The 26,957-nt window shown below is 41.8% G+C and overlaps 1 protein-coding gene across 2 annotated transcripts; it reads right to left on the bottom strand.

Annotated features, from left to right (window-relative positions):
- Positions 1-12,694: 12,694 nt before the first annotated feature.
- Positions 12,695-26,691, bottom strand: TMEM9 (transmembrane protein 9). 2 transcript variants are annotated; one of them, XM_072997136.2, is made up of 6 exons: positions 26,200-26,691; positions 22,140-22,241; positions 21,336-21,427; positions 16,979-17,087; positions 15,481-15,612; positions 12,695-14,839 (listed from the first exon to the last, which is right to left on the bottom strand). In XM_072997136.2, the coding sequence occupies exons 2-6, from the start codon at positions 22,203-22,205 to the stop codon at positions 14,690-14,692; spliced, it is 549 nt and encodes a 182-aa protein (XP_072853237.1). In that variant the 5' UTR covers positions 22,206-22,241; positions 26,200-26,691; the 3' UTR covers positions 12,695-14,689. The 2 variants fall into 2 exon arrangements, with proteins under 2 accessions (XP_072853237.1, XP_078249469.1); XM_078393343.1 differs by lacking the exon at positions 26,200-26,691 and adding an exon at positions 22,511-22,589.
- Positions 26,692-26,957: the final 266 nt, after the last annotated feature.

Here is a 26,957-nt window from a genome sequence, read left to right as displayed (position 1 = left end):
GCAGTGTCAAATTTTATCTTCCTGGGCTCCATGATCACTGCAGATGGAGACAGCAGCCCTGAAATTAAAAGGCGCCTTCTTCTTGGCAGGAAAGCGATGACAAATCTTGACAGCATCTTGAAAAGCAGAGACATCACCTTGCCAACAAAAGTCCGAATAGTCAAAGCTATGGTTTTTCCTGTCGTGATGTATGGAAGTGAGAGCTGGACCATAAAGAAAGCAGACCGCCGAAGAATTGATGCCTTTGAATTGTGGTGCTGGAGGAGGCTCTTGAGAATCCCCTGGACTGCAAGGAGAACAAACCTATCAGTTCTAAAGGAAATCAACCCTGAGTGCTCACTGGAAGGACAGATCCTGAAGCTGAGGCTCCAGTACTTTGGCCATCTAATGAGAAGAAAAGACTCCCTGGAAAAGACCCTGATGTTGGGAAAGTGTGATGGCAAGAGGAGAAGGGGACGACCGAGGATGAGATGGCTGGACAGTGTCTGCGAAGCAACCAACATGAACCTGACACAACTCCGGGAGGCAGTAGAAGACAGGAGGGCCTGGCGTGCTCTGGTCCATGGGGTCACGAAGAGTCGGACACGACTAAACGACTAAACACACACACACTTTCATCGGGGAGTCTTTATGCTAACTCTCTCTCTACAGAAAAGAAAATATATGCCATTATCACCTAGTATCTTCCTGGTGATACATTATATTTCATTTGCCCTTTGAAGTGTAATGCTTTATAATCATCATTATCATGTTTGTCAAGTCAATTCTGATATATGGTGTCCATTTTCAAGGTTTTATTTACCACTGCCTTCTTCTATGCAGTTCCTCCAAGGACACACAGGCTGGCTTTTCTGGGATGCACTGTGGGGAACTGAATTCCAAACTCCCTCTGGTTGCACTCCTGGATACCTCAGTCACTGAGCTACCCAGCCAGCTAATGCTTAGTAATATGTCCTAATTTTCACACATTGGCCAATGAGGAATAAGGTGCTTAGAAAAATATACCATTCTGGTCAATACTCATTTGCTGATTTATTGATGTTCCCATCCTGACAATGTCCTGTTAAATATAAATAGTGGAATCTAAACCCCAATCTTCCTCCTCTTTGCATCATTGCTTTAACAATAGACAATATCAAAAACAAGCATTTTAGGGGAAGAAAGTAATCATGAAAAGCATATTCTGAGGGACCACACTATACCTAGCTGCATAGCCCTGCAGGGTTTCCCCCCAGAAAGACTGTTTTAGGAGTGAATTGATCTGGTTCAGGAATGAAGCATAGGGGAGAGGAGCTTGAACTGTGGTCTTTAACAAGATCAGCCCTCCCACAAGCTAATAATTTGTGTGTGTGCTCGGAGGACCTGTAATCAAGACTAAAACTAACCAGCAACAATATCATGCGATTTGAGCTGCAGATAATAAAAATAGGTAGTTCATGTTGCAGGAACACAACTTCCACTATTTCACACCACACTGGCTCTGCTAATGAACACTGATGGTACAGCTTCACCATTGCCCACCTCCTGCTCTAGAAGATAGATAGGAACATTAGATTGCATTGAATCAGATGAAATGTCCATTTATCTTGTTATCTCAAATCATCTCATATCCTCCTTCCCACAGCAGTGTCTGAATGCTCTGGGAAGACCACTGCCAGGACATGCAGGCTATAGTCCACCTACACTCTTGCTTCTCAACCAACGGCATTTAGAGGCATGCTACCTTTGAACATGGGGCATGTAAGTCTCCATTTGACTACCATAAGCAAGGCCCCAGCTAGGCTTTACAATAAATACGGAGCATGCAGCTCTCAATGTGGGGCTGTGTGTGTGTTTGCAAGTGTACAAAAGTATGTAAATCAGCGATTGCAGAATACATGGAAAGGAAGTTTAATCTTTCTCTCTCTACTTGCCATTCCCATGTACAAAATCCTCTACTGGATGTGTCAGTTAGAGCAAGGCTTTAAAGCTGCAGCCTTCTAGATGTTTTTGGACAGCAATCTCTGAATCCCTTGTCACTGGCTTTGCTGGCTAAGATTGATGGGAATTGTAAGCTTAACTCTATCCAGAGGGCTACATTGGTCCTTACAGAAACACATAGGTGTCCTACACAAAAAGCCTCCCATTGGCTTCCCACGTTGGCAAGCTTCAGATGGGTTGTTGCACAATGCCCAGTACCCTCTAGTGATTATGCTTAGTAAAGAATGAATGAGCAATGAAAGTTGTACACCAAGCTGTGAAAGGTTAGGCCAGAAACTGGTAAATATCTTGTGTAACTTCCAGACAAAGATACCTAGTGTCTTGCTTCATTGATGTCTTGGGTTCCTCTAGGCTATCAGTTGCAACTATTGCTTTCCACTAAAATGGTCCAATAATAAGTTAGGGACATTTAATTAAAGTTTCATCAACCTAATCATAAAACCAGATGATATTCATTAATTAAAGCTGAACATGTCGATTAGAAAAATAGGTGATATTCCTTAAGATGATATTCTGGATAACTGTCTCACCATTTTTAATTTATTTGAAATTGGTTGTAGCTATGTAATAATAATCTAATTCACACAAAAGGGTTAAATCAATAATTTACATAACAGTCCCTGTAGAGTACAGATAGAGTACAGGTCACTTAACAATTCACTAATTTAGTAGAACAGGACTATATTATGGATGCTCTCACAACCGACTCCTAAACTGATACCCTTATACTTCATTTAAAAAAAAAATTACTAGGTGCCTTGAGATGCAGAATAAATCCCCCACCTCATCTATAAATCTGTCACTCCAACTTTGAACTCTGTTCCTAGTTTAAATTTATCACAGTACATTTCTTTCAAATGTCCATTTAAATTTGTAATGGACCATTTTAGATGAAGAAGACAAAAACATAATAAATTATAAGCAACATTTCAGGAAATAATCTTAAAGTCTGGGAAAAACCCTCTGCCTTGGCAAGATCCTTTGACAGCTGCAATAATAAATCCATGGTTTCCTTTACATAAAACATAAAACAGAATTAGGCAGATTCAAAACGTCTTGTGCCCTGAAGCAGGTTTGGACCATTAACATCACATCCGCATCTTCCAATACTTGTTAACAGAAAGTCAGGTTTCAGTTTGGGCCTTGTTCCTCTTTTGTCCCTGATGATAAATTCTCCTCAAATAAAGGAGATGAGCAGTAAACATTTGTAAATGAGGGAAGGTTAGGCAGTATTGTTTCAACTGGGATGCAGAACTTCTGGGCAGAATCCGAGGAAAACTCTCCCATCAGCAGAGGTGGGAAAGCAAAGCACTGGCCCCACTGTGCAGAAGTTGCTGTTGTGTGCACAACTGCATACAGCTGCTCTACTTCAATGGTTCTGAGTGGTAACAACGATATTGCAAGGTGCCAGATGACAACAGAGACAAACAGCCACCAGGACAGCCATTGCTGCATTGGTTTGTCTGGCAAACTAGCCAATAATAATGCCAGGCTTTAGGTGCTGCCAGGGCAGAGAGAGTCCACCCGTTGGGTGGCAGTGAAAGCAGAAACTGTGGATACATCACCCCTGTACTCAGTTTGAAGCGCCACTCACCACTTCACTCCATTTCTTAGCCCTGGGCCAGAAGCAGCTGGTAAGGTTTTTCCATCTGGCTACAATCTTCTGTTCTTAACTCTTACCAGTGATGGGTGATGAGGATTTTTAAGTAGAAGTAAGCTGCACTTGGCAGCCAGGAAAGCTATTATGCTGGCACTTACTATAGAAGTGAGCTGTATTTCAATTGTTTAGTGGGTAAAAGTCAATTGTTTAGTGGGTAAAAGGGGTCGATCATCTCCCCAATGCTGTTTAACATCTACATGAGGCCGCTGGGGGGGTCATCAGGGGGTGTGGGGCTCTGTGCCATCAATATGCTGATGACACGCAGCTCTACATCTCCTTTTCACCAACTACAGGAGATGCCGTTCTGTCCCTTCAGCGCCGCCTGGAGACTGTACGGGAATGGATGCAGGAGAACGGGCTGAGGCTGAACCCGGACAAGACGGAGGTACTGAGGGTGGGCGCTCCCACAGCTGGGGATTTGGGAAACTCCCTCATTTTTGGGGGGGTGACCTTGCCTGCCAGCAATGGGGTTCGCAGCTTGGGGATACATCTGGACCTGGCCCTCACCATGGAATCTCAGGTGGCGTCTGTGGTCCGTACCGCATTTTTCCATCTTAGGCGGATTGCCCAGCTGCGACCCTATCTTGACGTGGGGGCTCACACTACTTTGGTACATGCGCTTGTAATCTCAAGATTAGACCACTGCAATGCGCTCTACGTGGGGCTACCTTTGAGGCTGCTGCCGAAACTACAGGTGGTGCAGAATGCTGCGGCCAGATTACATAGTGGAGTGAGAAGATGCCAACATATCTCCCCCACCATGGCCGCATTGCATTGGCTGCCCATCCGATTCCGCATCGACTTCAAAGTATTGATGCTTACTTATAAAGCCCTAAACGGTTTAGGACCTCAATACCTGGCGGAACGCCTTCTCCCACCAAGATCTACCCGGGTCACTCGTGCGAGCCAGGAGGTAAGGCTGAGGAGCCTGACGCCGAGAGAGGCCCAGAATGAGAAGACCAGAAATCGGGCCTTCTCGGCGGTGGCTCCTCGCCTATGGAACAACTTACCTCCTGAGATTCGCGCCGCTCCCTCGCTGGGCATTTTCAAGAAACAATTAAAAACACTTATGTATAGGCAGGCCTTCCCAACAGCTAACCCCTGACGATCTTTTTCTTTCTATATTATTTTGACCTTTATCTTTGTTAATTTATAATGCTTTTAGAATTTATTGTTGTTGATTTGTAAGCTGCCTAGAGTGGTCGAATAAGACCAGATAGGCGGGATAGAAATAAAATAAAATAAAATAAAATAAAATAAAATAAAATAAAATAAAATAAAATAAATAAATAAATAAATAAATAAATAAATAAATAAATAAATAAATAAATAAATAAATAAATAAATAAATAAATAAATAAATATTTGTTGACTTTTAGCTCTACACCTTTGCTTTAGTTCCTGAAATCCCAGAGTGTTCTTCACGCTTTAAGATGGGAGAGTGAAAAGACTCCCCAACTTTGCCTCAAACATCTGTCTTTCCAAACTTCCTGTAACTTAATTTAGACATTGTTTAGCCGAGGATGAATTTGAATCTTTGTATCTTACACAAGCATGTTAAACAAACTCATGCACAACAAGCCACATTTGCTGTCACAGGACAACTGTAGGCCTTACAATGGGTGGCTCATGGAAACTAAGCAGGAAGGGTCACTTTACTCAAAATTTCAGGAGACTGCCACCCTCTTTCCCTGTTCAACACTATATATGGCTTTTTATTTTCACTCTTTATCAATCACAAAAACATGCATGCATTTGGCAAGTGTAGGGATGTGACTTTCACCTCTTCTCACTATTGGCAAGAAACTGAGGGTGTTTGTGTGTTCTCTTCTTTTTTTAAGAGCAAGGTTTCTTTATGTGAGGGTCACCCACCTCATCTGTGAAATCTTGTGGGAAATCTCACAGGATCTCTTCTAGACTTCATGGTAATTTTCTTCCCAGAAGAAACACTGATCTGCACAGAATGTTTACAATTCCTACACAAATGACAGATTTCTGGGAAATCTATTGAGCAGCACAAAACTTGGCAATTTGTTGTACAAAGGAACAGGTGAAATATGGAAAAGATAAAAGGGGGGAGGGGCAATGAAACCAGGGACTTCATTTTCATGGGAAGCCAGGAAATCTCCCTGGTACAGGCGTTAATCCTGGCAAGAACATAAGAAGAGCCCTGCTGGATCAGGCAAAGGGCCCATCTAATCAAACTTCCTGTATTTCACCATGGCCCCACCAGATACCTCTGGGAGTACACAAGACAACTAGATAGCTGTCTCCTGATGCCACTCCCCTGCATCTGGCATTTTGAGGTACCTTCCTTCTACCTGGACATTATACATCCACATCATGACTTGTAATCTGCGATGGAATTTTCCTCCAGAAATCTGTCCAATCCCCTTTTAAAGGCATCTAGGCCAGATGCTATCACCACATCCTGTGGCAACGAGCTCCACAGACTAACAAGCTGGGTAAAGAAATATTTTCTTTTGTCTGTTCTCTCTCTCCCAACGCTCAGTGTTGGATGTCCCCTGGTTCTGGTATTGCGTGAGAGGCAAAAGAGCTTCCCTCTATCCACTTTATCCATTCCCCTGCATAATTTTATACATCTCAATCATGTCCCTCCTCAGGTGCCTTTTCTCTAGACTAAAGAGCCTCATAAGGGAGGTGCCCCAGCCCAGTCATCATTTTAGTTGCTGTCTTCTGCACCTTTTCCAGATCCACTATGTCTTTTTTGAGGTGCAGCGACCAGAACTGTACGTAATACTCCAGGTGCTGCCTTACCAGCATTTTGTACAATGACATTATAATGTTGGTTGTTTTATTTTCAGTCCCCTTTTTAATGATACCTAGCATGGAATTATCCTCCTTCACTGTTGCCGCACACTGGGTTGACACTTTCATCGAGCTATCCACCAGCACACCAAGATCTCTTTCCTGATCCTCAGAACCCATTAACTAAAGTTTTGAATTTTTTTTTGCCCCAAGGAATCTGGGCACAGGAGGACTTGGGAAACTGTCAAAAATGTATGATTTTTCAGCTACTATCCACATCCATCATATACTATACTGTATACCTTTGTAGAATATACAAAGATGTCCCTTCATTTGAGGGAATAAAGTGTCCTGAGATGGCTCTTCATCTATCTTCGATATGGTTTTTATATAATTGAAATGCAATATATGTATAACTAAAATCCACATGGGACCTTTTTTTCCTCAAGCTTTTTCCTCAAAATGGTTACATGCAATACAGTGTCAAGGTTATCTTATAAACATGTGGTATCTGGTGGTGCTATTCTGTATCAATTTTTTTGGAGTTGAAGGACTGAATTAATAGTCTTTTGTGAATATTATAATAGAATCCAGCTATGCCTGAAAGAGAAACTTTAAGAGTCCATGCCAAGATACATCTGAAGAACAACATCTGGAAATTTTCTGTGGCAGAGGTGAGCATGCTAGGATCTCCCTACACTCTATTAGAAAATCATTATTTTGATCCCTTCTACATGTCAAGTTACCTAATTAATCTCTTCAGCACCTAAAAGGATAATTATGGCTTATTGTGAAATGAGAGGAGAGCAATTGAAGTATCAAAATCAATTTAATCTGGGTTTATTAAAGTGACAAAAACATTTTAGTCTTTTGAAATCATTTGAGTTCCAAAAAAACCTTAAATGTTGCCAATTGAGAGGTAGTTTAAAAAGTAACATTGTCACTTTCTGTAATATGTGCCTTTTACACAGGGGTAGAAGGATGCTGAGGAGAAAAAAGGGGATTAAATTCTCATTGGAATATGAGAAATGCAAAAGTATGTTGAGAATGAGAGAGAAAAGGAACTGGGAAGCTGAAAGTCTGTGGAGAGTCAGGACAAAGAAACCACAAAACTAGGAGACACCAGTTGTCTAAGAACATGCATCTGAAATAAAGTCTGTACATTTTTTCTACACAATTTCTTTGGAATGGATTGTCCCTCCCACTTGCTTTTGATAGGCAGGATTATTTTTATCACTGAGGCAGACTCCAGGCTCCCTCTAGTGTGGGAAGGTGGCCTAGAGAGTCAATATCATCTCTAAACTGGGGTGAGGAAGGCAAGCATAAATAAAAGCAAAGTGTGCTGCTTATATACCATCACATAGTGCTGAAAGCCCTCTCTGGGTGGTTTATAATTTAATTATGCAGTAAGGAGCAAGATATGTGGTCTCAGAGCACCTCCAGAAAAGGGAACAGTAAACCACTTCTGAGCATTCTATACCCAGAAAACCTGGACAGGGTTGCCAAAAAGTCAGAATCAACTGGACAATATATAATAAAGAGAATAAAAAGTAGAATTCATATATTAACATGGCAGTGGACAAACAAGAGCAACCACCTCCAACCTAAGACACCACATTTCCTCCCCAGCAGCAATTCTTAACTTCATGGTACTAAACTGGATAGGAAAGGATGTCCTCCTGCCATTGTTTAAAAGGAACATATTATAATATGTTGGAACATTACTTTTCCTCACAGGGACAAGAACATCACAAAGCTCTCTCTTGCTCTACTGCTGGCTGCACTCTGGGGACAGGATTAGATGAGCTCTCTACTGAGAGGTTGCTGTAAAACCCTGGGCCCATAAGTAACTTCCTCCAATCCAAAACGACCTAGCCTATAGTGGTGTAGAAACAAAGACTAAGCTTTCAGTGTGGTGACCCTGCAAATATTCATGAGAAGGATTATTGTTTCAAAAGCTGCTAAGGCAGTCGGAGGACAATAGGTAGTAATATCCTCAGGTAACATTCTGCCAGAGGAAGAGTAGAAAGCTGTATGTGCCTTCTTCCACACCGTCATGTCTGACTGAAAAGAGACATGCAAAGAATCTGAAAGTGTGAAACCCCTGGTTTTTTTACAATGAACTTCTCTTCAGTCATCTGACACCTGTCCTACCACTGTAGGAATTTGAACAAACAGACGGCAGAATGACTATTTGTGAAATATGGGGGCTGCTTCGGGTATGAAAGAAGGTTCCAACCTCAAGATCGTTGAGTTAGCTTGAATCACACAGAATTTGTATGTTGCAGACAATGCTTCCAACATGGTCATTGACATCATGATTATGAGAAAAAGTACTCTCCCTTAGTGAAAGTTACTTTGGGGCACTAGGTTTTATAGCAACCTCTTAGCAGGAAGCTCATCTGGGCCTGTACCCGGAGTGGTGTCTCAATGATGCCTTCCACAGAGGTTGAAAGGGAAGCTTAGTAAATGTCTTCAGAACCTGGTGAAATAGGATTGATATTTGGGTACAAGAGGTGTGTGTGTGTGTGTGTGTGTGTGTGTGTGTGTGTGTGTGTGTGTGTGTGTGTGTGTGTGTGTGTGTGTGTGTGTGTGTGCGTGCGTGCGTGCGTGCGTGCGTGCGTGCGCAATTTTTCTTAATATCTGGGTGAGGTCTGTTCTGGTGAAACAAAACTATGTTAAAACTGTCATTTGTCTCATTAGAGTAGAGATGGGCATGAACCACTGGTTCAGTGGTTCAGCCTTTGCATGAACAGGAATTTGACAAGTTCCCAGTCATGCCTCCTCCAGCGGGCACCCACTCGGAGTCAGCCACCAGCCCTCCCTGCCTCCCTTCTCTGGCTGCTGCCTCTGAGTGGGTGCCTGCTGGAGGAGGAATGGCTGAGAACTGCCAAACTTCTGTTCATCCAAAAGACGAACCTGTATGAACCATCAGTTCATGCCCACCTCTACTTTAGAGTATTGGAAGACAAAACCCTGTAGTAATTCTAGTATACTTAGGGATCCTAACACCATATCCTTGTTTGTATTTTCTATGGCATCAACCACAAAAGGCCCGCCACAATATCTCATATTTCATGCAGTCTAGTGATAGTTCTTGAGTCGTGTTAGCATGGCAGAAACTAAGCATGTGAGGAAGCCACCTGACCAGGTCTATGATGTTATTTCTACTTTCCAAGGTTTCCATATAAATAGTTCCCACAAATGGGGAATGCAAACAACTACAATCTATGGTGAGCTATATGGTGGACCTACAGTTTAGGGGCCCTGAACCTTGAACTGTTATGGAGGACCTTTGCAACCAGCAATGAGACCTCGATAATCACTGTTACCTTCTTCAGTGGGGTTGTTCCACAACAGATCACTGGGAGTGTGGAACTATTAAAACCACTCCTCACTTGCTTTGAAAGCCCTATTAGGGTCACTCTAAGTTCTGACTCAAAGGCATATAACAAAAATGTTAGGCATGGAGTCCAGTCAACTCCAAAGGAAAAGAAAGGAAGTAGTGTGCCTTTACAGCATGCCTCTCTCCATTACTGTACCTGGAGGGAGGTAAACCTCTAGCCTCTGAAGTCACTGAACTCTGCTTACTTTCCCAGTCCCCCATGCAGGGCATCTACCCTTCCATGAATCCCATGTAAGGAAACATGCCATTGCCAAGGCTATTTTCTTCACCTAATCCAGGAGGCTTCAATACTTTGGCCATCTCATGAGGAGACTCCTTGGAAAAGACCTTGATGTTAGGAAAGTGTGAAGGTAAGAGGAGAAGGGGACAACAGAGGATGAGATGGTTGGACAGTGTCATCGAAGCAACCAACATGAATTTGACACAACTCCGGGAGGCAGTGGAAGATAGGAAGGCCTGGCGTGCTCTGGTCCATGGGGTCACGAAGAGTCGGACACGACTAAATAACTAAATGACGACGAATCCAGGAGTTGGACAATCCTCCCCAGATGGTTCTCACACATTCCTATATAGTGGGAAGGAGACCAGCTTAATGGCCTATCCTCTCAAAGCTCATATTAGCGTCCATCCATACCAATCACATTCACTATGTATTCATATGTACTTAATCTTAAAAATGTAGTCAAGTAAAGCAAGCTTGGAAGAGAAGAATATTCATGAATGCAAACATTAATTCTAATCTTTTGCCCTGCAGCTATGTGAAAAGGATCATAAAATGACTGCAAGGGGATTTGTAGAAAGTTAACCATCCCTACAGCCTCATTGAAGAGATATGAAGCTTTACTGGGAGGTTGAGCTGCCACATGCCTTTACTTTGGGTGCAGGCAGCTCAGTCTGTAGATGCTGTGTACTTCTTTTGATCTTCCTTTTCCTCAAATTGCTAATGATCTTTTGAAAGTTTTAACTTTACAAGCACCAGGCAGAACACGAAGAACCTGTTGGGCTGTTGCTTGTGTGGTGTGTGTGCGTGTGTAACTTTGGCTCTTGTGTGTGGCCCTTGATCACCCCCAAATCACTCAGATACCTGTGAATTGGCCCATTTGGCCAAATACAGTGGATACCTCTAGTAGAAACTATTGGGTTTTGAATATCCCTTTTGTAGCAGATTGGTGTGTTGAGTAGCTGAATGTCAAGCTGCCCCCACTTGGGATGTGGATGACAATTGTCCCCTTTCTGAGAATTTCTATGTAGTTTGAGCAATGCTTGCACCACATGCATTACACCTGGGAATCACACCCTTTTGTGGACAGCACAGGGCTATCTGGCTTTCCTCAGACTCTGCCCCAGGAGTGGTGTCAGTGAGAAAATATACAGGGAGATCTGGGAGGCCATCTATTGCTTCTGCCCCCTCCATTCCACACTCGTCTACTTAGGCTACACATTCCATGTGCTGGAAAAAATAGGCCACTGTTAAAATGCCACAAAATTCTTGCTTTGGTTTGTTGCTGCTGCTGCTGTCACAGATTACCACAGCCAGCCTCCTGAACACTTCTGCAGATAGTAGTAAGCTCCCTTATGCAGAGCATTTGGAGTTGGGAGCTATGGATCCACTAGAATTAAACCCACTCCATTTCACTGGGAGGCCCAGGATTAGGCCCTTCACTTATGACACTCTCATGCAGAAGCAGCTATTTTCTAACTTCTATAGAAGGGCAGCCTATAGATTCCCAATGTGGTACAGTGGATAAAGTGATGGACTAGGACTTTGGAGAACAGGGTTTAAAACTCTCCTGAGCCATAGAAACTTACTGGTGGTGGTGGGGAATGGTAAAATCACTCCTTCAATACAGTATCTCACTTACCTTGAAACTCCAATTAGGGCTGCTTATGAGTTGGTTTCAACTTGACAGCCAATTACACACACACACACACACACACACGAGCAAATTGAAAAATGGATTGCCACAGGAAGACAAACTGACAGGACTTCATCTCTCACTTCACTTCCTGGTTCCTTGGCAGCTGACAAGACTCCTGACAGGGCAACAGCTTCATGGCGGATTTCCCATTCCATCCCACTGAGAATTGCTCTGCCAGTGTGTTGTAGCCACTCCCTCTCCCTCACAATAAAGACTTTGGTAGCAATTTAAAGGTTAACGAACGTATGATGGTGTAAAGCTTTCATGAACTAATGCCATCAACATTCCTTCCCATTGCTTTGCAGAGTCAACAGCAAAAGTACAAATAAAAATACGGGGGCACTCAATAAGTATTATTTTGATTGACCAGAACTTTAATTTGACAAAAGAGATTATTGACTGGCTTAAAATGACAAAATGCCTCCATGGTTATAGAAAAGAGTGATTTATACAGACCACAAGACAATCCACATGAGGGAGCAGTTGAGTCTCATCTGTGTATTTAACTGCAGAAATGTGCCATGAGAAAATAGAAGATGGCTGAAATGAAATAAAATGCATTTCCCTTGTATGTTCTTCCCTTCAAAAACTAATTAACAGTTCCTTTAGAGATTGTGATGACTTGATTAAAGCTTGCATTATTTTGGGACAGTTTCATAGTCTTTTGCGTGCAGTGGTGCCCCACACGATGACAATAATCCATTCTGGGAAAATCGCTGTTAAGCGAAATCATCATCATGCAAAAAGCCTTTCCCCATTGGAATGCATTGAAACTCGTTTAATGCATTCCAGTAGGGAAATTACCTTGTCGTCCAGCGAAGATCGTCCATAGGGGATACCATTTTCCGAATGTACCACTGTATATCCTTTGCTACATAGGTCTAACCATTTTCTAAAATAAGGTTTGGTGTTTTTTCTTTTAACCTGAAAAGATTATCCATACCACCCAAGACACAAGTGTTACACACCAGTTCCTTTGTTTAATGGAAATATGTGCATAGTTACAAATACTGGCCTAATATGCCAGAGGTTCCTAAATAAATAAAACAGATCATTTAACATATAAAGAACACTTTCTCATGCGAAGAATCCTTTAAGAAATCTTGCTGGCAATGTTTTCATTTGAGAAATCATTACATTACATTATGAAAAGGGACCAAGGTCAACGTTTCTTCCCTTTGCTAGTGGCACAAAGGTGCCTGGGCACTCAACTGTGGACATGGTAAGAACAAATATGTACATTGGGATAAGCAACCTGATGCCCTCCAGATGTTTTTGACTCCAACTCGCAACAACCCTAGACAGAGAGACCAGGGGTCCGGAATGATGGTATATGCAAAATCTTACCTGTCTTGAGTTTGCAAAGTTTTGTGTTTTGGACTACAATGTGCAGAATCCCGCAACTAGCATGGCAAATTGTTAAGAATTATGTTGCATGTGACATAACGTCCACAGCTTGGACAGGCTACTTTTCTGAACTACAAAGAATTAGCTGTAGTAGAAAAAATATAACTTTTTCCAGCCCTAGCACTGGAAATAACTGAGCAGTGAGTCAAATTGAAATTGATGTAGATAAAATAGTTACTGCAGACGTGAATACTCAGATCTGAACTGACATCTATAAAGCCAAATTCAAACCTGAACCTTTTCCTTTCGTTTTTCATGAAATAACTTTCATAGGATACAGAGATTAGTTTTTACATTGCAAATGAGACCTTCTACATGCGGAATTACAGTTTTCCTTGCACAAGCTTCTCATGCAAGCATTGTGCAAAGCCAAGGTTAACACTACATGTGAACAAGCTGACTCATTTGTTTGTGTTTCTTTGGCCCATGGTTAGCTAACCTGAAAGAGTTCCTGAAAGATTCAACATTGAAGGTTTATGTTCATGACCAATGCCAGACTCCCAAGGCAAATCTCTATTTCAAACCTGACCACATTTCTGTAAGCCTCTTGCAGCTGTGAAGGTTCTTACACAAGGCTTCACACTAATGAAACAGACACTGCCTCTCTAATTTGATTAATAATGTATCCACGGTCAGATGAAAATCAGAACAAAGAAACAGAAAACCCACCACCACATTTTTCACTGTCAAGATAGACCTATGTTTAGCAGATTATAATACTAGGCAATATTTGCCACTGTCTACCATTCCACAGTTAGATAGGCTGCAACTAATTCGATACCTGAAGGACCGCCTCATTCCCTATGAAACTACCCGTCAATTAAAATCTAGCCAGGGAGCCCTTTTGAAAGAGTCATGCCTCAAGGAGGTAAGAGGGCCGGTTTGTAGACAAAGGGCCTTTTCGGCAGCTGCACCCAGACTATGGAACGCCACCCCGAGTCCGATTTGCCTGGCACCAACGTTGATGATGTTTTGGCACCAAGTCAAAATCTTCCTGTTCCAGGTGGTTTTTAATTGAAATAATATCAACTGTGGATCTTGATGGCAATTTTTAGAACACTGTATTTTTAATTGCATTTTAATTGTTTTATCTTTTTATCCTTTTACTGTATTTAAATTGTTGTAAGCCGCCCAGAGACCTTTGGGTAGTGTGGGCAGTATATATATTGAATAAACAAATAAACAATAAATAAATAAACAAACTAAATTTTGGTCTTCCCAATTTCCACAGGTCACACAGAAATTAAGCAGCAACACTCAAGCTTTTTTGAGTGAAGCAGAGTTTTAGACAGCAGGGCAGATGAGGCGGATGCTCCTGCCTTAACAGGTTCAGAACACTTGGGACGCATAACCAGTGGCTTTCCTCAATGTCACTTACTCAGTGGGACTGAAATGGGGAAGAAAATGAACAAAACAACCAGGAAAGAAAGGGCAGGGGCAACACACTTAAACTACAGGCCTTAGGGACTGGGACTGGCTAACAGAAAACATCTGTCTAGCTAACCAGCAGCTGCTCCTCTCTTTTGGACAGCAAACTCCAAGCAATCTCTAGCTCAACATCTTGTGCCGATCAAACACAGTCTTCCGCTGCTCCTGGACCTGACGCTTCCACCGTTCTTGGGCTCCTTCCACTCGCTCCAGCACCGTGTTTGCCCTGCTGCCAGCAGGAGGACGCACAGCTGCCAAGGAATGGGTATCCTGCAACACCAAAAGAAGAATTGTCTGACACAGCCAGGGCATGGAAGAAAAGGCCGATGCACCGCAGAAATCCTCTGTGTTATCATATGGGAGGATATTTGGAACATAGCACATGTTTATATGTATACGCCCCATTGAAATACTTGAGAGAAAATTATCTCATCATTAGCAAGGAAAAAAAAACATCTCCATGCAGTGGTGACCTTCCTTGACCAACTGCTCTTTCCCCCAACATTTCTTTGCTTAAAAATTAGACATAACAGTCTTGAGGCCTCCAGGAATACCAATTCTCCTCTAAAGCAAGATTGCTTTAGATTTTGGCTATACTGCATTGGGTGGGTCCTTTCCACAGTTCTTGTTTTTAAAAACTGTGGAAAGCCAACATTTTTTGAGAGATATAGCAGGAGTTCGAATTTTTAGAGGGGCCCAGGGTGTTATCCCAGTTTCTGAGTGCAGGTTGCCACTCCATGCAGATACATGACCAAACCTTGGTGGTGGCAGCTACTGCCCCCTATCCCGGCTGAAGATGCCCGCCTTTGCTTTAAAAGGATTGAGTCTCTACACAGTGACACTTTTTGTCATCTCTTGAAGCAAAACGAAGACCAATTTGCTCTGTGTTTATAACAAAGACTCAGTCTCACCTCACTCTCCTCTTCATTGCGCAGGGGCTGGGCATAAGCATCAGGCTTGCGGATGAGAGGGTCAACCACCATCAGAAAAACCATATAAAGTAGAAGGGCTCCAATCACTGAGAGATAAATGATGATGATGACCTGTGCAAAGTCAGGGGTAAAAAGTCAGCAAAGCTCCTGGCTTGAATTCTTAAGCCAATACTTCTAGCAAGAACCACGACACAAACCAGTGAGCCTATTACTTATACTACAACATAAGTAGGCGGAAAATGGACCACAACTCCCAGAAGACCAAACCACTGTAGTGAGTTGTGAGAAATACAGAGAACCGAAGCTCTTGAAATAAAAGGGCTCTATTTTACTTACTCTTGAACTGAGAGAGCAACATTTTAGCAACTACTGTCTTATGATACTCCAAGGCCAATCTCCCGGGGGGGGGGGGGCAGAGTTACAATCCATTAGCTTGATTTATCTCAGATGACTGTTTGATGGAAAAGTGACAAAGGGGAGACTCATGCTACCAGGAGCCACTGGACACAAAGCAAGATGCAGATGTAACTAATCAATCCATTCTACATTGTGATAAGGGGAATCGGTATAATCTCTTAGCAGGTTGGTGGCACAGACAGTGCTAAAACTGAAACAAGTACTAAGAGATACTAAGTAACCAGTCCAATGTATCTTTCACCTCATAATTTAGCAGATGCCTAATTCTACAAACGAATTTTAAAAATAGCTTAACATTTTTCTCTGAATCTCAGGTTTGCTCAATTGTACGGGACAGGACTCTGCGGTGGTCACATACAATGGATATACACATTCAGGGGTCTCACCTCTAACTCTAACCAAAGACCTGTAGAAGAACCACCAACTAGACATTCAGATACTGTATACAGAATTTTTTTGTCTAACATACTCTCTTAGCGTTTCCTTCTTCATAGCCATATTGTGAGCCCTTTTCACTTATCCTGGAAACTGCAAAGGTCATAAGCCATAAAGACCTTAGAAGGTTGTATGTACAGTGGGGATAGAGGCACACATAATTCATCCTCTCACCATACTCAGAAATCCTCCAGACCATCATGTGTTCAGCGCAAATGTGTGCAGTGAAGCCTATAAGTGAGGGGCAAGTGATATTGTCTGTAAGTTACATGAAGACACCCAGGTACAATTTTGTCATCCCTGCGACCCCTGCCTCCCATTTCTCTGCAAGTGTCTTCAGATGAAAGTGCTCACAAGCTCCTCTGTAGATACGTGTACTCAACACACAAAGTTCTGGTTGCCTGGGTGGGACATGGGGGTATGGTTATATGTTTCTCCCTGTCCTCCACCCATTCCGCCCTCATCAGAAATTAAGGCACAATGCCTGTGCCCTCCATCCTATCATCTCCAGCCACTGTAATGTCTGAATTGGATTAAATTGTCAGGAATTTGACAGAAAAACCCAAAGGTGGAGGAAGAGGAGGACACAGAGAAGTCTAGCCTAAAACGTGGACACATCGTTTACCTTGATTGTAGTGGTGCTTCGCTCTTCGTACTTGCACTCACACAGCAGACAATATGCCTCTACATCATGCCCCGGCACTGGCATAGGCTCCACCACATGGAGGCAGTTACTGCAGTGGTGAGAAAGAAGCATGATTGATGGGCACATAAGAGATCCCCTGCTGTATCTGAGATATGTCAAAAGTTCCATAAGGGAATTTTTACCAACTGGGCTCCCTCCAAATATGGTGGATTAAAAAACCCTGTATCTCTAACCTTTGAGGTCATGCTGGCTAGAGATGACAGAAGTTGCAGTCAAACACAGCTGGAGGACATAGATTTGTTCGCTTACACACTACCCTTTCCTCTGTTATTTAACCCAAGGTAGTTCACTGTCACAGGTTTAAAAAACATCAGAAATTTAAAACACAATAAAGCTACAAATATTGATATAGAATTAAAGTAATTATATTATTAAAGTAAAAAAATAAATTAAAACACTTTAATGTTCTTGGTTAAAATATTAGAACTAGTTTTTCAAAAACCAGAGAGAAAAATCAGCACATCTGTTAAAATCCTGAGTACAGATGGGCACTTACCATAGTTCAATGCATTCTGGAGGATCAGGTTTACAGGTGTTGTGCAGGCATCCTGGATTCCGTGCCCCAGCTCTTCCTGCAGGTGCCCACTCGGGGGGGGGGCAGGGCGGCCCACAGTGCTGCTTCTGATAGGGTGCCCATGTGAGAAGGCAGGGCACAGAATTTAGGGTGCCCGCACAATACCTGCAGGTCTAATCCTCCACACTGTACTGAACCATGGTAAAAGCCTGTTGCGATCTCCCTCTGAAGCCCCTATTCCCCCCAAGGCCTTCACGAGGTTCTCGCTCTTCTTTCTTCGCTGCCACCAGGTATTACTGCTCTAATACCATTGAATCATGGAGACATGTGTGCTTTTAAAACTTAAGCCATTTATTATATCAGGGACGTTAACATCTGATTGTTATTCAATAGGTAAATCACAGGTTGCTAATCACATGTATTTGAATCAATTCTACTTTAACTTTAAAACTCTATTAACTCTCTGTTCCATTCGGCGTTCTTACAGCTCTCTAACTCACTCTTAGTTCACTTTTAAGTTTCACACTGTCTCTCACTCACAGAATCTCTCTTCATACTCCATACACCAGCCTTTATATCCAGCCCCCTCCCCCCTGGCTCCGCCTTCTGTCCTCTCATTGGCTCCTTCTCCACTGTTCTGCTGTGACGGGCAGGTGAGGGCAGAGCTGTTGCCTACAATGTGCATATCTAATCCTGAGATCTGAGGCTATTAACTGCCAAAGGTTTAACCTAGCCTTTCTTAGCAAAGAGTTCCAGATACTAAGAATAGCCTTGGAGGAGAATCTCATTCAAGTTCCCAACCAAACTGGCTGATGAAGATGGTGAGAATGTGAAAAGTGCACCTCTCCAGTAGATCTCAAAGCCCAGGTGGGCATGTACTTGAGAATACATTCTTTCATAGAACCTGTACCCAAGTCACGTAGGACTTCTTAGGTCATAACTAGCACTTTGAAATAGCTACGTGGGTTTAGATTTGGTTATGAAAGGCTGATGTAAGTAATCTGTCCCGGAGGATATGGAGTTTCTTGTAACATTCATCTACTGTTTGGATTAAAACAATTATACACTGGCTTAGCAAGCCAAGCTTTTTGCACACCAATAAGATAAACTGTTTGCCCAACTGTCTATGTCCTTCTGTCCATCCTTCATGGCACACAGTAGTTAGATGTGGAAGTGAAGATTTCTGATTAAAAATAACTAAAAAATAGAAACAATGATTACCAAGTTGAAAACAAGCTAGCACCTTAAACCATAGTCTGAAGTTGGTTTAAAGTTTCATACATAAGAGGGTAATTAGAAATTCCTGGGTTTAAGCAATGGTAGTTTCCATTATTCTGGTTTACTGTGTTGCACCCAACTCCTCAACCACCGTTGTTTGACTCCTCTCAGGCCTCCATCCACCTTGCATTTAACACTGCAACAGGCCAGGCTCTCTGTCTTGTTCCTTTCCCAACAGTACCAGGAATCATTAATTCTCAGTTTTCAATTGTCTTGTTGGGACAGCAACAAAGCAGAGATCCTGTTTCAGATATATTGCTGAACAACGAACAGAGTTTTTCTGGTATGTTTAGCTGCCCCTGCTACCAGAAACAACTGAGTGTATAGCAGCGTAATTGCTTATTCATGTTAAGTACAGGGGTTTCAACAATTCTACTTTGATGTTTCATGTAAACTGGCCTAGTTCTTCCCAAGGAGAGTTCTCTCTCTCTCTCTCTCTCTCTCTCTCTCTCTCTCTCTCTCTCTATCTATCTATCTATCTATCTATCTATCTCTATCATTAAGAAAAACAAGGCAAAGTCAACTTTATAAAAGCACTGACTAGTATTATATGACAGATATACATTTTAACCAAAAACCTAAGAGTCTGTTAAATATTGGCACAGTATTACATTGTTCTTAATCTTGTCGGGTTTTTTGTAGCTCTGATGGTGTGATTTCTGAGACCTGCAGCTGCTTATAGTACTGTGTGAAATTTCTTGATATTGTTCCCAAAGCCCCAATGAGAGATGTTTTGATTGCCAGGTCTCTCACACACAGAATCTCTCTTCATACTCAAAACTAACATACGGTAGTTTTTCCAGTTTTTAATTTTCAACTCTGGCATCCCCTGGAATTGCAATGTTAATGATCTGGACATTTCTTCGTTCTGTTACTACTGTGGAAAGTGCACCTGGTGTGTTAGGTTCAAGGTGTCTGTCAGTTTGGATCTGAAAATCCCACAGGATCTTTACTTCATCATTTTCTGACACCTCTATCTGATATTCTCATGGGTTTTTGGAGGCTGGCAAGTAATTTTTTTTTGCATAATGACCAGTGCACTAATTTTGCCACTCTATCATGTCTAACTTTGTAATATGTGCAATCTTTAGACATTCACAGATGATGATGACGATGATTTTAAGCAATGCAGGCAAATAGCAGCAGTGGGGTTTTTTTGGCACAGAGGGTATTCTGTAGATAAATAGCAGGAATGGAGATGGTTAACTCCTGATTCAACTTTTGGGATCTTGATCCAGAATGAGAGCCTTGGAATTTTAATTTTTTAAATTACTATTATTTAGACAGATTTAGGAGTTTTGACAACATAAGGCCCACATCATACTCAGCTTGGCCCTTACTATGGAGTAAGTCCTATTGTTCTCAGTCAAATTTGCTTCAAAAGCACCACACATATGTGTCACCCAAATCAATCTTCATTATGACTAAATTACTTAAAGAGCTAATAAATTCTATTTTTTTAAAAAAAATCCTTTAAAGGGGTGGTTTTTTTAAAAATAATTCTTTTTCCTGACAGTTATAAGCCTTGGTAGAATACAACTGGAATTCCCCTAAAAATTTCCATGGTCTCAGTTACAACCCTTAAGGCTGTGAAATCAACTTGCCAAAATACTCAAAGGAATCCTAAGTAGAGCTAATGATCCCCTACATGTATTCTTTTAAATACATCTTGTTAAGAAAGAAATGTGTGCCCCCCCAGATTGCAGAGGGCTACAAAAAACCAAAACAAAACAAGAATTAAATTCCCCGCTTTGATCAATGCTTTCCCTCTATAAAAATTCTGAAGAAAATCTCTGCAGGCAGGAACGAGTAGCCATTTTCTTGTTTGCTTCCCCACCCCATTCTCCAAAATATCACCAATGCATTATGGCTCCATAAATGTCCTGAGACCAGAACTCCAATCACTACAGGCTCATCCCCTGGATCAAGTAATTAAATAATTAAAATACACACACACAAAAAAACACATCAGGCTTGAACAGCCAGATATTGTGAAACCTCAGTTTATTTTCCTATCTACTCAAGATCTTGGATTCATGATGGAGAACTCCCACAATCTGAGTCACAACATTTAAATAACAATTTCATTTTACCTGGCTTTGCTGTGACATTTTGCATGGTGATAACATTAGCATTCTGGTGATTCTAAATTCATTAAAAATAAACTCAACAACTTTATAACCAGAAACAGTAAGGAACAACCACAAACTCTGACTTTTTATACTGGCGGATAGCTAACCGGGCTTCATGCTAGAGATCTTCAGGAACAGTGACGTGAAGAACTATGTTTTATGGCAGGGACAGGAAACCTGTTACTCTCAAGTACAATTCCCATCACCAATGACTGGCTATGCTTGCTGGTGCTGAAGGGACCCAGAGTTCAAAAGCAGCTGGAGAGCCACATGTTGGCCATCTCCTTGCTACAGTTTGCAACGGTTGTTATCAGCTTGAAGGCTATAGAACAATAGTTGACAGTTGACTCACCAGTCCTTCTGTGACACATTATTCTTGTAGATCTGCCCACTAATGTTCCTGTAAGGGGGGCAAACACACTTGCAGCGGATGTCCTCAAAGGCCTAGAGATGGGATATAATGAGAAGCAAATGATGCAGACTGCAAGGCCTTTGCCCAAATCTTGTCCCTCATCACAAAATGAAACATCCACAGCATAATCACCAGTTGAATTCCCTGATGGTAATTTCCTTTTTCAATTGTTTTATATTTTTTTTAAGTAGCAAGAAGGAAAAGATGTGTAATTCCTGTAGAAACAGACTCCGCTGGTTGCTAATTACAAAAAAACTAGAGCAGCCAAATGCAATCCGCATCTTACTGCCTGATCCACTGCATTTCTACTCAAAATCAAGTACCAATATGCTTTCTGTAGGGCTTAATTCACAGCAAGTGCACAAGAGATGTCAGTGTTCCATATGCTTTAGCAAGAACCCGGATAACATCGGTCAGCCAGCCTTGAAACCTCACTACATAGACATAATCATGCTAAATGTTTAGTATGTCCATATCTGTGCTTAGAAAAAGTAAGTATGTAAATACAAATATAAATATATATAAAAATTAGATGTAAACTAATGCAAGCTTTGAAGTTGCAGACAGGCCTTAGAAACCAGATGGCCATTTGCTTATAAATATAGAGAAATACTTCATCTGGCATTGTTCAGGCTCATGCTCGCTCATCCACAACAGGCATTGTTCACGCTTATTCCAACCATGGTTTAGTATCATGTATCAACTCTCCTGTTGCGTACATTTTGTCCCATCTCACTTGCTCACCTTGCTAGATTCCAACGGTGATATTAACATACACCAAACTATGGCTATTGCTGATACAAATTTCATGATTTTTCAGATCTGCTGCATTGGTATCACAGGAACCTATGGCATAGATAAACAGAGAAAATTAAACAATTCTTTGTGGAGCATCACATCTTAGTCCTATATATTGGTTTATCTACAGACACAGAATATGAGTCCTTATTTTATTCACAGAATGTGGTTGACTGTGGAAATACCCCCTTCTTTTTAGTTTTTTTAAAAGAGGCAAAATCTTTTTGAGGACATGCAGCTGGCTGTAGCAATAAGGGGAGGGACTAACCACCTTCCTCTAATGACATTAGCAAAGTGCCTAATTGGATACAACCTACTGTCAGTGTGTTTGAAAATGATGCTTTATTTGTGTGTTTCTTTATGCACATGTATGGCCAACCAGAACAGTCCTACAACTTGTAAAACAGAAAAACATCATTCAGTTCAATCCTAATATCAGTACTGTATGTATTTTAATACACACCAAAAGCAATTTAACATTGGAAAAATTCAGCATATTAAAGCATTTTTGTATTATAATTCCCACAAGTAAACGAAGAGCAATGCAAAAGGCGAGCTCTTGTGGGGGTGGTGTGAGGGACATTTGCTTCTTTGGGTTGTGTGCATGTCTTCTGTGCCCTCAAGTCGAAGTCGACTTATAGCAAACCTAACAGGGCTTTCAAAGTAAGTGAGATATTTAAAGAATGATTTTACCAGTTCCACTCCCCCAGCAGTTCTTAGGACCAAGTGGGGATTCAAACCCTGTTCTCCAAAGTCGTAGTCCATCACTCTATCCACTACGTCACACTGGGAACTAAAGCTCATTCAATACAGAATACATCCTTCCCGAAATACATATCTATTAGACTGGACTAGCAAAGACTATGCTGTTGTGGGCAGGATTCTGCTGCAGATCTGTTGCTTGAACACTATCAATGTCTGTGTTTCATATCAGCTCTTCCGCACTTCTAGTGATACACTGTACAGGAATTAGTATGGCTAATGGGATTATATTGTAATATATACTTGGGGTGGAAGTTAAAGCACAAAAAGGGTACACCACTGTATCCATGATGAGTTGATTGATTATCTGAACTTTTATTTTTTATTTAAAAAAAATTGTTATGGCAGGGGATGGATACAGGTTCAACTATTTTTTTAATTTGTCTTTTCTCTTTGCAAATAATCTTGTGAGTTATCTTGAAGGTGGAACTGCATTTTGCCATTTGACTTCCAAATGAGTTGCACAATCTGTTCACTAGACAAAAAGGCACACAGATATATGTACATGCAGATACAGTGTCTCTACTTTGGTTGAGTCACATCCAGGGTTGCCAACATTTTACCATGTCTCCAGCATCTTGAAACATTATCAAATGATGCAAGAAGAAAATCCACCCCTAACTCTTTAATGCAAATAAAGGTGGGTGTTTTCTGTTTTGTAAAAACTCAGAAAATGAGTTGGCAATCCTAATTACAACTGTGGGGTACACATCATGATAAATAATGGAAAAATCACAATGAGTGAGAAAGGTAGATCTGATCTTCTAGGACGAAATGTATTCCAGCAACATTCATAAATGAACCATTCTGTTCATTAAAAACAATTAATGAGGAGCCATTTCTCAACATAGGGTGTTCTAGATTCACTAGAGAAAAAGCAGACTATTGTAGTTGTCTAATGGAAGACCACAAAGCTCCCTTGCTCCATATTAGACCACTTCTAGTTTCTAACTGCATTGCATACTTCTGTTTGATTATCTCAGTTGTATTTGCTCTCTTTATTGGTACTTTCTGCCCTCTAAATGTGATTTAGGGTTGGTTTCCTCAAAGGTTATGAAAACAGTAGAATGTTGTGACACAGAGGTGGTCTACTATATTTGTAGTGATCTGCACTGACATGGTCCAGAGCCCACAATGATAGAGGCAATAAATAGTTAGCCAAGCAAGAGATTATCCAGATTTCTTCTCTGTGTTTGGGTGGAAAAATATAAACACATACACAAATAAGCATCATCTGCTGCACATAATGAAGGAAAAATATTTTATTACAAGACAGGTAATGGCAGAGATGTGAAGAGGTCGTTTTTTTCATTAGCATACTTGCACTTAAGTGGACCCCCCCCCAAAAAAATATAATTATAAACAGAAATTGGCAGGCATTAGCTGTTAAGAGAGGAAGGGACTGCCCCCCAGGTGTGGAAAGTAAGAATAGGAAAGATGGATAAAAATCTCAACCATTAGCTGTTTGAGCCAAGACGACAGAGGCATAACAAGAGGTAAAACAGAGATTCCTATCCTACAGTTCTGCAGAACTGTAACTTTCTCAAAAATGGGTACAAAGCAGGCAACAAGAGGAAAAGTAAAAGTAACCTCAGGGCAATTACAGAGAAAGGCAGGGCTTCTGCAACCTTTTATTTCACCAGGGGCAAGAAAGGTTTTGTGCCAGAACGCATGGGAAAAGCTGGTGCTTTGACCATTTTCAAAGCCAAATACATTTTGAATATATAAACCAACATATCCATGAGCCTGGTTTTTAAAAGAGACAAAAAGATTACGGGGAGGATGGGGATGTGGTGGGTTGAAGAGGGAATGGATGAAAATTTCAGCTGAAGAAGATTGTGGGTGTTCCATCTACCTTTGTAGTTGAAAGCAGGAAAACAAAACTCTTTGGCATCTCTTTCTATGGGACAGCCAAGAATATTAGGTACAGTTCTAGTCTGTTCCTTTGAAAAGAACATCACATAACAAGACACCATACGGAACAAGCAACTGAAACAATGGATGGGTTGCAGCACTTTCTGTTCACGGACAGACAACAGCACTGGGGGCTCCTGACTGTAGAGAAAAATGCATCTTGAATTTGGATATTAAAAGTACATGAAATAACGAACAAGACAAGAATTCTTACATCAGAAGTGTCATCTCAGAGGTATGCTAAGAAAAAAGATTGAAAGACAAAAGGAAACACTTTTGCACACAACTGAGTCAAAACAAGCGGTTTTGATAATTACTGGGCTTCCAATATTATGCTCCGCAAGTATGAGGGAAGGATGTGGTGGCGCTGTGGGCTAAACCGCATAAGCCTCTGCTGCAGGGTCAGAAGACCAGCAGTCGTAAGATCGAATCCACATGACGGAGTGAGCGCCCGTCGCTTGTCCCAGCTCCCACCAACTTAGCGATTCGAAAGCATCCAAATGCAAGTAGATAAATAGGGACCACCTCGGTGGGAAGGTAACAGCGTTCCGTGTCTAAGTCGCACTGGCCTTGTGACCACGGAAGATTGTCTTCGGACAAAACGCTGGCTCTGTGGCTTGGAAACGGGGATGAGCACCACCCCCTAGAGTTGGACATGACTGGACAAAAATTGTCAAGGGGAACCTTTACCTTTAAAGTATGAGGGAAACCATAGGTTTTCTGATTCAGAAGCAATAGCAAAAGATGGTTTCACACAAATGAGACATGCCTTTTTAGCTACAGTACAGCTTCTCAGAGCAGTCCAACCCCAAGACATACCATAGCACCAATTTATGGTGTGTCATTATGGGTGAATAAATCCAAGATGTCACTTCCATATAGAATAATTCACTACTGCAATATATGATGACCACCACTGTCCAGCCAGTCTTAGGTTAATTCACGGCCGACTGCATGGGCAGGGGGTATGCCCTATGACAGTTATATAAAGCCTCCATGCTTAGTTCGAAGTAGTATACCGAGGATGCGGAAGACAAACAAAAAGGAAACGTATGACTAAGCAGTGGAGCATTTCTGCATGTATCCGGAGGGCCACAATGCAAAGGCGGCAATTCCTAGAGGCCGATTTGCAGAAATTGCTCTGCTTGGCAATTTAAATTCTTGTCTGAATCCATTTTCTCAGAGTTCGTCATAAAGAAAATTGATACGTTTGCAGAAAATTGGCCACTTCGGTCAGCATCAGAGGATGCCCGGACCGATTACCAAACTCACCCCTATTTGTTCTCAAATCGAGGGGCTCGGATTATTCGAAATATAACAAAATACACACCCCTGCAGCACCGGCTCCTGCGAAGAGAAGAATCCACGCTAATCTTCCTTGGTATTTTTTGCTGACATCATCATAACTGACACTGCTTGCAACCCAATCAGGAGCCTCGTTCCCGGAGTTCGTTGAGGGATCGTTAATAATTTCCGAACCGCACTTCGGCAAGAAAAATAAAATAACCTCGGGGACGAAAATTATAACAGCCCTGGAAAGTCACGTCCCCTCTAGGTTGAGCCTAGGCGGGATGTCAAGACGACGGAGCCCACTCGCTACCAATCGAAGCCAGGCGATCCCGCGTGCAGGATGTGACTCTTGATGATGCGTCTGCACAGGATGCGACGCTGCCGCTTTATATTAAACGGCGACACTTGGAACTATAGGACCTCTGAGCATGGGCAGAAAGCTTTCCCCAGCATCAGTGTACAGTACACGACACTTGACGAAGTAAATTACTGCTTGCCTATAGAAGCCTATGCTCGTGTCCAGACGGTAACCGAAAGGAATTCCAGAGGATTTACTCGCACAGGAGGGCGTATCGGACTGTAGGGTTGGGAACTTTCCTTAAGGTCTTCATGTTCCATAGTTTGAATACCATGTCATAGATATATTCATCATTGTTTTAAAAAAAATTCCACGTTCCTTTTTTTTTTTTTTTTTTGCATTTTTCAGGGGGGGACGGTGTTGGGGAAAAATACCCCACCCTGTTTTCCTCCCTAATTTCTCTCTCTCTCTCTCCCCCCCCCCTTGGTTTCGCGAGAGAA

This window comes from Pogona vitticeps, chromosome 4, assembly GCF_051106095.1.
Source record: "Pogona vitticeps strain Pit_001003342236 chromosome 4, PviZW2.1, whole genome shotgun sequence".
NCBI classification, from domain to species: Eukaryota; Metazoa; Chordata; class Lepidosauria; order Squamata; family Agamidae; genus Pogona; species Pogona vitticeps.
Note: the sequence above shows the minus strand (reverse complement) of the source record. Positions and strands in the feature narration are given on the sequence as shown.

Excerpts from the sequence above, each read along its gene's own strand:
- TMEM9 (XM_072997136.2), bottom strand. The coding sequence starts at position 22,205 with ATGAAATTTGTATCAGCAATAGCCATAGTTTGGTGTATGTTAATATCA. Across the intron at positions 17,088-21,335 it reads AATGTGTCACAGAAGGACTG|TAACTGCCTCCATGTGGTGG; the intron begins GTGAGTCAACTG and ends TCACCACTGCAG. Across the intron at positions 15,613-16,978 it reads GAAGCACCACTACAATCAAG|GTCATCATCATCATTTATCT; the intron begins GTAAACGATGTG and ends GACTTTGCACAG.